Below are 12339 nucleotides of genomic sequence, written 5' to 3'. Positions count from 1 at the left end.
GACAGTAACACCACTTGCATACATGCATTGTTATTACCCAGTGTATATGGGGTCCTCACAGATTTGGGGTCAAAGGTCATTAAGGGGTCACTTCCGGTATAAAACGAAAAACCTTCAATTTTTTTATTTGCTAAGAAAAACATAGGACAGTAACGGTATGTTCACACATGAATTGTGGGTACCCAATTCATATGTGGTATTTTTTATTTGGGGTCAAATGTCATTAAGGGGTCACTTCCGGTCTGAGACGAAAAACCTTCAAAATGCCCCTTCTGCCACAAGTAACAGCAAAGTGGTGCCACATGCACCCATGCATTGACATTAGCCAATGTCTATGACCGTTTTCATATATTTTGGGGTCAAAGGTCATTAGGGGTAACAACACGGCTGTGTTCGTGGGTTAGACCACAGCTTAGTCTAGTTCTTCTTCTTTCTTCTGGCAACACATTTCAAAATGCTTCTTCTCCTACATGTTACATCCTACAATGACGTCACTTGCACATATGCATCGGCTATATCCAGTGTCTATAGGATATTCACAAATTTGGGGTCAAAGGTCATTAAGGGGTCATTTCCGGTATAAAACCAAATATCTTCAAAATGCTTCTTCTCCTACATGTTACATCCTACAATGACGTCACTTACACATATGCATCGGCTATATCCAGTGCCAATAAACTATTCACAGAATTTGGGTCAAAGGTCATTAAGGGGTCATTTCCGGTCTGAAAGCTAAAAATATTCAAATAATCTCTGTTTTTGCAGATTACATAGCAGAGTGCTGTCATTAGCACACATGCATTGTTACCAACCAGGGTCTTTGGGGTGTCTACAGTTTTGGGGTCAAAGGTCATTAAGGGGTCGCTTCCGGTCAAAAACCAAAAATCATCAAATATGTTCTTTTTTTAATCTCAAAACGTAACCAGACCAGAGTTGCATAAACTTCATATATGCATTAGTGTTACCCGATGTGTGCATGGTATTTTTATTTTTTGGTCAAAGGTCATTTAGACGTCATTTCCGGTTTTAAGCTAAATAACTTCAAGAATTTTTATCTCCATAATTAAGCATAGTAGATTTTTAAATTTAAACTGTAACAATGCATTTTCGTGGTGTATGTGAGGTTTTTTTTTATTTTTGTCAAAGGTCTATTAAGGAGGTCAAAACGTCTAATTTGCATAAAAATGTTTAAAATTACGTAAAACGTAGCTATATCTCAGCCTATGGAAGACGGATAAAGCCCCTACATGCTACAGTGATGCACCATTATTGGTATGAGATGTCCATCAACTTTACGACTGGCATTTCCGGCTCCGGCTAGGTCCAGATCTGTAACCAGATCTAGTTCTTTCTTTCTTCTGGCAACAAATTTCAAAATGCTTCTTCTCCTACATGTTACATCCTACAATGACGTCACTTGCACATATGCATGGGCTATATCCAGTGTCTATAGGATATTCACAAATTTGGGGTCAAAGGTCATTAAGGGGTCATTTCCGGTATAAAACCAAATATCTTCAAAATGCTTCTTCTCCTACATGTTACATCCTACAATGACGTCACTTGCACATATGTATTGGCTATATCCAGTGCTTATAAATTATTCACAGAATTTGGGTCAAAGGTCATTAAGGGGGTCATTTCCGGTCTAAAAGCTAAAAATATTCAAAAAATCACTGTTTTTACAAATTACATAGCAGAGTATTGTCATTAGCACACATGCATTGCTACCAACCAGGGTCTTTGGGGTGTCTACAGTTTTGGGGTCAAAGGTCATTAAGGGATCGCTTCCGGTCAAAAACCAAAAATCATCAAATATGTTCATTTTTTTTATCTCAAAACGTAACCAGACCAGAGTTGCATAAACTTCATATATGCATTAGTGTTACCCGATGTGTGCACGGTATTTTTTATTTTTTGGTCAAAGGTCATTTAGACGTCATTTCCGGTTTTAAGCTAAATAACTTCAAGAATTTTTATCTCCATAACTAAGCATAGTAGATTTTTAAATTTAAACTGTAACAATGCATTTTCGCGATGTGTATGAGGTTTTTTTATATTGGGGTCAAAGGTCATTAAGGAGGTCAAAACGTCAAATTTGCAAAAAATTGTTTAAAATTACGGAAAAGTAGCTGTATCTCAGCCTATGGAAGACGGATAAAGCCCTTACATGCTACAGTGATGCACCATTCATGGTGTGAGATGACTGATCAAAGGTCAAAGATTAGCATTTCCGGCCCGGAACGCCCGGCTAGGTTCAGATCTGTTCCCAGATCTAGTTCCTTTTCTGTTTTTGCTTGATAGTAAAGAAGCAAGCAAAATCCTAGATTAAGGTCCAGAATCAGTTTTAATATCATAATAAATCTGACCTCAAGGAATAGGAAGCCAATACGTTAGTACGCGTGAATTTGGACATTAGGGGGGGGGGGATGGGGTTGGAAAAAAATTCTTAAATCCAGGACCTTTTGGCGCGCGAAAATTTTTGTCATAATTGAAAGTAAACTGTTAAAACATGTTGCAAAAGGGGGATTTATCCCTCATCCCCAATACCCCCACCAGATCTACGCCTATGCACCTTAGGGCCACTGGTCAGGGCCTGATTTGCCTTTTTGGCCTGATTTGGCCAACATCTGGAGGGCCCCAAACTCACTGTGAGGAAGGCATATACACTCAAGTGACTTAGTTTGATTTGACTTACGTATAAGATTGCGGTGGAAGCATAACAATTTGGAGCCGAGCATATTTTGTTTTCGATTTTACTATGATATTTGCGGGTGAAGCACGGAAAAAATCAGTCTGTTTTAGCCCAAAATTAAGGTGAATTTTGCTATATACAGGGCCAGTGCGCAAAATTTTACCCTATTTTGGCCCAAAACACGGTGTTTAGGTCTAAAAAAGCAAGATGCACAGGGCAATTTTGGGGGCCCCACATTCTGTAGGCCCTGGGCCTGGGCCCATCTGGGCCCGGCCTATAATATTTGACATTATGAGGCTCATGTACCCATGAAAGGTACACTGCTTAAGTGCTGGGTGTACCAACTCAGAACCATGAACTGTATTTGCTTTAAATTACTTTTAAAAAAAACATTTTAGGCCCTGGGGCAGATGGCCGCAAATGTTAAAACAAAGGGCTAAGTGGGCCTGTAATATTTGACCTTTGGAGCTCATGTACCCATGACTAGTTATTGAGAAACGAATGGCCCTTGGTATTGACATTTGGGCCAAAATTGCCAAAATTAATATCTAAGGGGAAAGACCATTTAGGCCTATGTGTATCACGGTCCACATACGGGTCCTTTGTAGTAGGCCTATTAGAGCCAGCTTTGATGATACCTTTATATCTAACATTGGGGCCCCTGGGCACATACTAGACCTACTTGTATTTTGAGAATGTCATAATGCTCCAATTCGTAGTCCTGATTCTATTGTATTCCCAAATATTAAATTTGGGCCCCTGGGGCCCTTGACCTTTGACCATTAGTTGGGGGCCAAAACGGGCAAAGTGAAACTTTTCAAGAATCATAAATGCTGGCATAAATAGAATGTCCTCTTGCATGCACGGACATATATATAACCTTTTCAGTACTATTCTACCCACCGCACCTTTGAACCTTGCAGAAAACAAAGCAAAAAAAAAAAAAAAAAAAAAAAAGCAGGGGGGCCTTGTCAGCAACTGCTGACTTGCTGACAGCTTAAATCCGCCACTGCCTTTATGCTTAGTACTGGTAGTGATATCATAGCTTGCCTTCGGCAAGCTCTGTACTCTAGAGCACAGATCCAGTAGGCCTATCAGTGACTCGGAGTGATATTATTTTTATTCATTTTGGTTTACTATACATTTTCTTTACTAGTCACTTGCTTATTTTACTCGTGGATCACTGGATCTTCTTAAAGGGTACACCGAGGGCTCTGACCAAGAGCTAAGTTGACCAGGCCAAACCTTTCAGGAATACATCACGCGTATTCACTCGTACTAATTTGGTGGCGTGCGCCCATAATTTCAGCCTGACAGACAGCCTGTAGGCTGTAACCAAGGATGATGCTGTAACCCAAGTAAAAATGGTTTGTGCTGTCAGCAGGTTGAAGTTTTGTGCGGTGTGTTCTCGAAAGACTTGTGATATCTTTTTAGTAAATTATATCAAAGTTTTATGGTTCACCATCAGTTACAGCGCATTTTCTAATTGTACTTGTGTGAGTGCATAGCCGTATCCAATTCAAGATTGAATGCCAAACAAACATCAACATGATCAGGTAAGCTTAAAGCCATACGGTATTCCGGTAATATATGTGACTCCTCGCCACAACTGAGCCCGGATGTCGCCAATCATCATTTTTGAGATATTCAACCAAAATATTCTGCTTGAAATTAGCTTTAAAATGATGTATATCATGTCTATTATATAATAGTACTTGACATTTAAGTAGTGAAAAATCAATAAAACAGTCAATAAATCCTTCCTATTGTTTATTGTTAAGTTCGATGGAGCATATCTCAATAGTGGCACTGGCGACATCCGGGCTCAGTTGTGGCGAGGAGTGATTTGCTCCACAGCACACAGCGTCATCTGATGACATATCTTTGTGTCACTAATTGCCGTGATAGTACGGCGAATCCTCTCGTTTTTCAACAGCGACGCATGGCGATTTTGTTCGAGATAGGCCGAGCGACTCAGGCTAAGCATACCAAACACGATATGAGATCACTGGATCCAGATGGGGGCCCGACCGGACACTCTCAGATCAACAGCCTTGGCCTTATGTAGGTATGCCAGGCAAACACATTTGCTAGTCAGCCAAATTCGCCGAAAATGTCAATGCATTTTTACATAGAAATTTAAAACAACTGGCCGAAGAAGTAAACCTACATGAATATGTTTTCTATACTTCACTTGACCCAAATATATGATTTTTTATGGTGATAAGACACTCGCTCATGGAATTTTAGAGGATTTTGATAGCAGTTCCATTAAAAAACCTGCTATCATAATGAGACAAAAGATCTAGAAACACCCCGAAATGCCGTTTTGGGGAATTTTGCTAGCTGAATCTTTTGACATTGTTTGATGAAAGTCAATCTTTGACAAGATGTAACTTTGCTACGGAAAGTGCTATGAAAAATGGGTTTTCAGTTTTGGCTTTGTTTACTCACGGGCTTTAATTTGATATATAAAATGATGCAGTTTGATGGCAAATTTGAATTCCCCTAGCATACCTACCTTATGGTACTCTAGTGCTGACTGCTGTACCCATAGATCCAGAGGAAGCTTCCTAAGCAAAGTTCATCCTCTTGGGACAGTCTCCAAGGAAGCGGAAAGACTTACCCTGTGGAAAGAGAGATCTCCCAAATCCAATTCACCAGCTATGGGACTGCAACCCTGTGAGCAGGTACCACCTGGAGCTGATTCCACATGGCCTGAATGGCGGTGTGGGGCTATGATCAGTACCCCATATGATATTGCCATTTAATACAAGAAAATTCAATTTGTTGTCAAGGTAAAACCCAGGTGTTGTTATGCAATACAATTAGTGGGGATTGCTGTTTGCTGTGGATATATTTAACTGCATGTTATCCATATCCAATCAGATAGGACTCCTTTACTTGCTTTCGGTTAAATACCAATCTCCCGTCGATTGGTTCGCCCTTCGAAATACCAATCGCCCGTCGCTCACCAACGGAGTATTAAGTTTATATTTATAATACAGGGTGTCGACACTGCGCAGCAATGCCCTCATTTTTTTGCATTTCTTCTTTTTGCACGCCATTGTAATAGCCATCCCATCAGCTGCGTGTAGCTCCGCCAATAATCATAAATAATATGATTGGTGAGATTATATGTGTTGTAGGCCTAGTAGTTCCAGTAACTGTAACCATAGACTCTATGGTTCCAGACTTCCATGCACTTTATTAATATCTATTCCACAAATAAGAAACATCACAATATGTGGGCTCATTTTGGGCTCCAAGGATGTAGCCGAGGAACTCTCTCAAGGACAGTTTTGGCCTGCATGGATGATTTTAATCCCATTGTACCAGAGTTTGGGCGTACATGGATGATTTTAATCCCATTGTACTATACTAACATACCAAAGTTGAGATAATTGATCTACATTGATCTCATCTTTTGGGTGGGTTCAACATACCCTGAGTTGGCAAAACTTGCAATCTCCTTGTGATGTTTCTGTGATGTTTCTGCACTGTGCAGAGAGGTTCTACAACATCTCTGAGGTAAAACTGACAAATGCAAGGTATTTTTCTTGATGCTTGAAGTTTGGATTTCTTAAACGTACAGTGCATCCCTATGTACCGCTGCAAGACTTCAGGTCCGTAGATGTCATTATGTTTATGATAAAGACTGAAGTCTTGCTGGCAAGACTAGTAGGCCTAGGTGCTGTATGTCGACTTGACGCATAAACTGTGTGTATATCGCTATTCATCTTATACGTTTTGTTTGAATCCCATCAGCTGCGTGAAGCTCCCAATAATCATGATAATAATAATCGGCGAGCTAAATACACGCATTGTAGGCACTGGAATGAAATACCAATTTTCTTCATTTTACCTCATTTGTTTGGCTCGAAATTAAAAGGTGACAATGATGCGATCAGTAGCTATCAGTGAAAACTAACACTTATTTAAGCAATAATGTGTGATTTGCATTAAAAAATAGATTCCTATATTATAGGAATTTATTTTTTTAATGCAAATCACGCATTATTGCTTTATTGTAAATAGACCATGGGACAGGGGCATTTATCGTTCACTTTTGTAGGACTTCCCCTATTGGGTAGAACATGAAAACATAACAAATCAAATCAAATAAATCAATAATCAGTTCTCACGTTTTACTTTGCACATTTAGGAGTTATTTTGGGTTAAAAATGAGTTTTTTTGTGATTTTGTTCAATTTTGCCCCAAACTGTCAAATATTAAAATAGCTGAAACTTTAAAAATAAATTGAGTAGAAATTTCACTTCTATTGTAGATGTTACATGTCACCTTGATTTCCAACAATGCGAATAAAAATGTCAAAGCACAACTAAAAAAAAAATACTAGTGGATCTTGAAATAACTTAACATTTAAAATGCAATTACACGTCCATAATATTTTATGAAGTTCCCACTTTCCAAAAATTAACAAGTTGGTTAAAATGGCCAAGAACCATTTTTTGGCATAATATTAGAAATATTGAACAAAATCACGACTATTTTAGTCCATATGTGAATTTGAAAGGGCCATAGGTCAAAAACTATCTAGGTAACAGACATTAACCACAGGCATAAGAATTTTCAGTATTTAACCTGAATTCAGTTTTTTTGTAGTCAAAATTTCCGCAACTTTATTTAATTTCAGCCTGTTTTTGGTACTTTTTGCCCAATTTCACGTGCATTTTCAGATTTTCAGTTTTTTTTAGGAAAGTGCAGTCTCATGTCTGTAAGGCTCTTCACAATCAAAATTGCAAAGTATAGGGTGGTGCGTTGAAACATGGCCTGTCATATGTGACCATCCAGCACAACTGAGCCCTGAAGTCGCCAATCATCATTTTTGAGATATTCAACCAAAATATTCTGCTTGAAATTAGCTTTAAAATGATGTATATCATGTCTATAGTACTTGACATTTAAAAAATCAATAAAACAGTCAATAAATCCTTTGTTTCCTATTGTTTATTGTTAAGTTCAATGGAGCATATCTCAATAGTGGCACTGGCTACATCCGGGCTCAGTTGTGGTGGATGGTCACATAAATTGTAAACAATAATAAACAATAATAACCATCAAAACACAATGATTTCATTTAGATTGTATTTACCTCCTTATAAACCAGGGGTGTCTATTCTTCCAGAAAATTGAAATTATTCCCTCACCCTACCGCGCTGTGTCACATCCGTCCTCAGATTCTTCCCCAACTAAGAGATCCAAAAAAATGGACCCAAAAGGTACAATTTTAGGCTGGTTGCTATCTACATGTAATTTTCCTTATTTTCTTGTTCCCTCCCTTCCCTGCCTGAATATAGGTGTGTTGTCAGACCCAGAAACTTCTTTATATATAAACCTTTAGGCTAAGTTGTGAGTTGTTCTATTCCATCTTCCCTAAAAACATCAAATTCTTTCCTAGATGGTACAGTCTGGACACTGAACCATTGCATCTAAAGACTAATGGTTCAAAGGCAAACACCTCTAGGCTCTTTATTATTTTCAAAGCTAGCTGTGATTTATTATTTAAAGGGGTGTGAGAGTTCAGCTTTTTTGTTTTGATTTTCAGCTTTTTTTGTACCAGTGCACTTGCTCTGTACAACAGTATAGGGTCTTTCTAAATTGCTGCTTTTTGCTAGGAGTTTTTAGCTTTTTGCTAACTGTTTGCAGCGTTTTCAGCTCATTTATATATATTTATTACATGCCCCTGATTTATAAAGCCTTAGAATTAAAATTCTTCTGTAACAGAGTTCGAAGATTGAAACTGAACTATTCCATCTACATGTAGGCCTAGGGAAGGATAATCAAGGATTTGGATCTGAAGATGAGGTTTAGCTGTTAACTAATTGATGGTTCTGTCTTCCCTTAGAATCCCAAATGCTTCCCTACATGTAGATCTAGGCAGATGTCCAAACTAAAAAGAAAATGGATTTTGTATGAAATATGCAAAGAAGAGTTCCCTTAATCTTTGTGTGCATTATTAACTATAGTATAACCACTAGTCACTATTGCGCAGGCAGGGAAGAATTACTGACCCAACTTTTCCCTGTTTTATGCTGAAGTCAATGGTTTCCCTCAAATAATTATTTTTGGGATGGAAATGGGTAAAGCCAAGGGACCACTACATGCATGCTAATGCTATGTTAATGTACCCATTATAATTCTTCCCTAAATGACACTTGATGAATTCACCTACCCTGTAGAGCAGTCAATGCCAACCGGCCAGTGACCATCTATTTCATTCCTAAAATAGCCATAATACATGTTCCAGTTACACATTTTCCCCCAAATTAGGTAATTTTAATTTAACTTTCCTTGAATCCTGTTGACTTTCTTCTGTTTTCCCCTCTATTTTTTTTTCTTTTTCAAAATGCAAAATTCTTCCCCAAGGGGGTCAAATTATTCCCTCCCCTTTGGGGGCGATTAATGGAAGAATAAACGCCCCTGTTATAAACTTATCACAATTCACTAAAATTGCTGTAAAATCTGAAAAACTTGACCAATTTTCACGATTCAACTTGCACTGTGGAGGCTGCCATGTTAAAAATCTTGATTTTTTTTTCTAGCGTTTTTATTCTTCAAAGTTTTCCAGTGTCGCTTCGCCCAAATGTTCTTTACCCACAATGTTGAACGATTTCTAGCTTTTGGCCACTTCAGTAATACTGTAGCCTTTCATACGTAACACAATTACCCAATTTTGCTCAGTTTCAGACGATTGTTTACCTTTTTTTGCAGGCCATTGTTTACATAATATCCTATCACTTTAAATCCCTCAAACATATGCAGTAGTTACTTCCGGTATCACAATTCACTAAAATCGCCGTAAAATTTGAAAAACCAATTTTCATGATTCAACTTGCACTGTGGAGGCTACCATCCTGTCTATGCACAAAGTAATTGCCCCTAGTCTGCTGCCTTCACGTAAAATGCTAGAGTATATACTAAACATGATGGGAGCCAGCCTCAGCCAGGCCATGTTTAAACGCACCACCCTATATTAAATTATTTTATTTATTAAAATTGCTTTTAATTACACAGCTGTTGACTACAGCTGTGTCTTTTTTCTTACAGGATCTTCTTTAAGTTAGGCGAAAAAGTCATGAAAAAGTTAAATTTGGCCAACCTTTTTTGTACATACAGGGTTCGAATTGGCATGTGGGCGAATTGATTTAGGACTGAACGATACTTGCCCGAATTGGTTTGTGACCCAATTTACAATAGAATTGAGACTACAATATTAGAAATTATTGTTCGAACACTTTAAAGGCCTTATTGCAAATGGTCCCCCTTCTACCCCCGTACAATGTTGGCATGCCCAATATGCTTATCTTCACCATATCTTCTTCCAACATTGTTTGGTGGGGAAAGGGGAGGGGTATGAGTAATATGAACATTGAGACAACACTATTATAATTCTTGGTTTCCAGTGACCTACATAGCGTGCGCGCAATACTAAAAAGAACATGGGATTTACGCAGGGTGTTCGAACACATTTTTCCGGGATTGTAGATTATAAATGCGCTCGCTCACGGCTATATGCTCCCGATACTAGTATTCAAATAGACAGTCTAGTACATCAGCTGTGGTCCGCTTCGTTGCTGCAAATAACATTGATATCGATATTGATATTTTTACAGATCATGTGATCATTTGATATGATTTGAATTGTCACGCGATCGTCAAACCTGTATTAGAAGGTGTCAGTTCTCAGGAACTAACACAAAAATCTTTGCTCCCCAGTCGATTTCCCAAAAATTGTCCATTATTATGTTAATGTTTTTAGCGGTATTATTAAAATGGTTGGGGCCCAAATAAACTGAGCTCAAAAAAGAAACTTTTAATATAATTTTTCAGAAGGTCATATCTTAAAATCCTTTCCATCAAAATGGACCAAAATTACACACAGGTTTAATTCAATACTCTAAACAATAAACTCTAAACACACAGTAACCAACCACACCACTCCACGCCATACATAAATTCTCCCAGTCACATTTCCCCAATATGAAATTTAAAAAAAGTTAAATTTTAATATTACTTCTATTCAAGTTTGGCAGAGGCGGGGTTCGAACTCACGGCGGACCACGCCGCTTTGGATATGCTCTATGAGCCTAGCGCCTTAGACCAGTCGGCCACTTGTCTTGATGGAATCCATTTGAAACTTGAAGATATAATCACAACTTCAATATAGGCCTACCACGTGACAAGCAAAAGCAGAAAACGTACCATATTTTGGAATTTTATTTGCCTAAAAACATTAATGTGTATTAATAGCGCTCAATTGTTGTTAATCCGACAATAATAAATGATAAATGCGCTTGGCGTCTATATGGACAATACATTATATCGATTTTGACATGTGCTCGCACGGTGTCAGTACATTAGCATGGTCAGTTAAATACTATAGAGGAACCTACCATTTTTCTTGTATACACGTTCGATGTTTTTAAAAATTACAAAAAAAATCCATTTTAGACCCCAAATGTTTCTTCGGGAAATAAAAGATTAGAATACCATAAAAACGAAACAGTAATCTTTTGCCGGGTCTAATGTTATTTATACATAGGATTTTAACGTTTTTTCTATCCTTATTCTTGCTCAATTAAAAAATATTTTGGCGTATATAAAATTGAAATAAAATTCTCTGCCTCATAAACGACCTCAAATATGCCACAATTGGGTATCACGAATAGTTATATATGATGTGCAGTTAATATTCATATTTTCTTTTATACAGAGGATGCTTCAGTTTTGACAGGAAAAATATTTTCTTGAAAACCCTCTCACTCGGTTATTTCAAAACAGTAACCACGCTTCCCTAGAATGTGCAATAATTTAGCATTAAAATTTTTCTTATTCTAACAGCAAGCGTTTCTAGAATGAATTTTGGCGAAATGTGGTGTAGTAACCAACTAGTTATCCAATTGACACAACAGCAAAATGCACTGACATGGAACAGCTTCCTGGACCACATTCGCAGCCCAATAATTGGCACCCAGCACAAGAAATCTGTGAGAATGAGTACAAGATCCTTGCACAGAACACAATTCTCAAAGAGTAAGTGGAATAATGTGGAACAAGACATTTGTCTTGAAGAAAGTTTGTGAAAAGCAGTTAGTAGCACCGTTACAGTGCAAGGATCTTGTATGCATTCTTTTTTTTTTGTACTGGGTACCAAATATTTGGCCAGGAAGCTGTTCCGAACCAGTGCATTTTGCTGTAATCCTGTGTGTAATTTTGTTTCATTTTGGTGGATATGACCTTGTGATGCACAAGTTGTAAAAAATTATAAGTTTCTTTTTGAGCTCACTTTATATATGCCATAAATCGTTTTCTCTCCCTTTCAACCTGCCAAATAATCTTCCCACCCTAAATTTACCATTTTTGGGTACAGTTCATCGGTAGTATCATACAGGGACCTGTGTATTTCCCAAAATGTATTGTTTCTGTACTCTTATAATATATCATCTAGTTGAAAGGAAATTGTTTTTACCATCATTTCAGAGCCATAAAGACTAGACACCAATTGCAGCATATACAGGGCAGGGCATCTCAAGTACAACTGAAGTCCAATTATGGAAACAATTTTCAACCATATAGGTGTATCTACTGCAGACGATTTTACAGTGATTTCACATATTATG

General features: G+C 37.8%; 1 protein-coding gene across 1 annotated transcript in view; it reads left to right on the top strand.

The window, feature by feature from the left end:
• The first annotated feature begins 4062 nt into the window (after positions 1 to 4062).
• Positions 4063 to 12339, top strand: part of LOC140162520 (uncharacterized) — a 34799-nt gene continuing 26522 nt past the window's right edge. Inside the window, exon 1 of the mRNA XM_072185767.1 lies at positions 4063 to 4251. Coding sequence (XP_072041868.1) covers positions 4244 to 4251 — 8 coding nt within the window. The 5' untranslated portion in view covers positions 4063 to 4243. The remainder of the gene's footprint in view (positions 4252 to 12339) is intronic.

Source organism: Amphiura filiformis, chromosome 10, assembly GCF_039555335.1.
Source record: "Amphiura filiformis chromosome 10, Afil_fr2py, whole genome shotgun sequence".
In the NCBI taxonomy this organism is placed as follows: domain Eukaryota; kingdom Metazoa; phylum Echinodermata; class Ophiuroidea; order Amphilepidida; family Amphiuridae; genus Amphiura; species Amphiura filiformis.
Note: the sequence above shows the minus strand (reverse complement) of the source record. Positions and strands in the feature narration are given on the sequence as shown.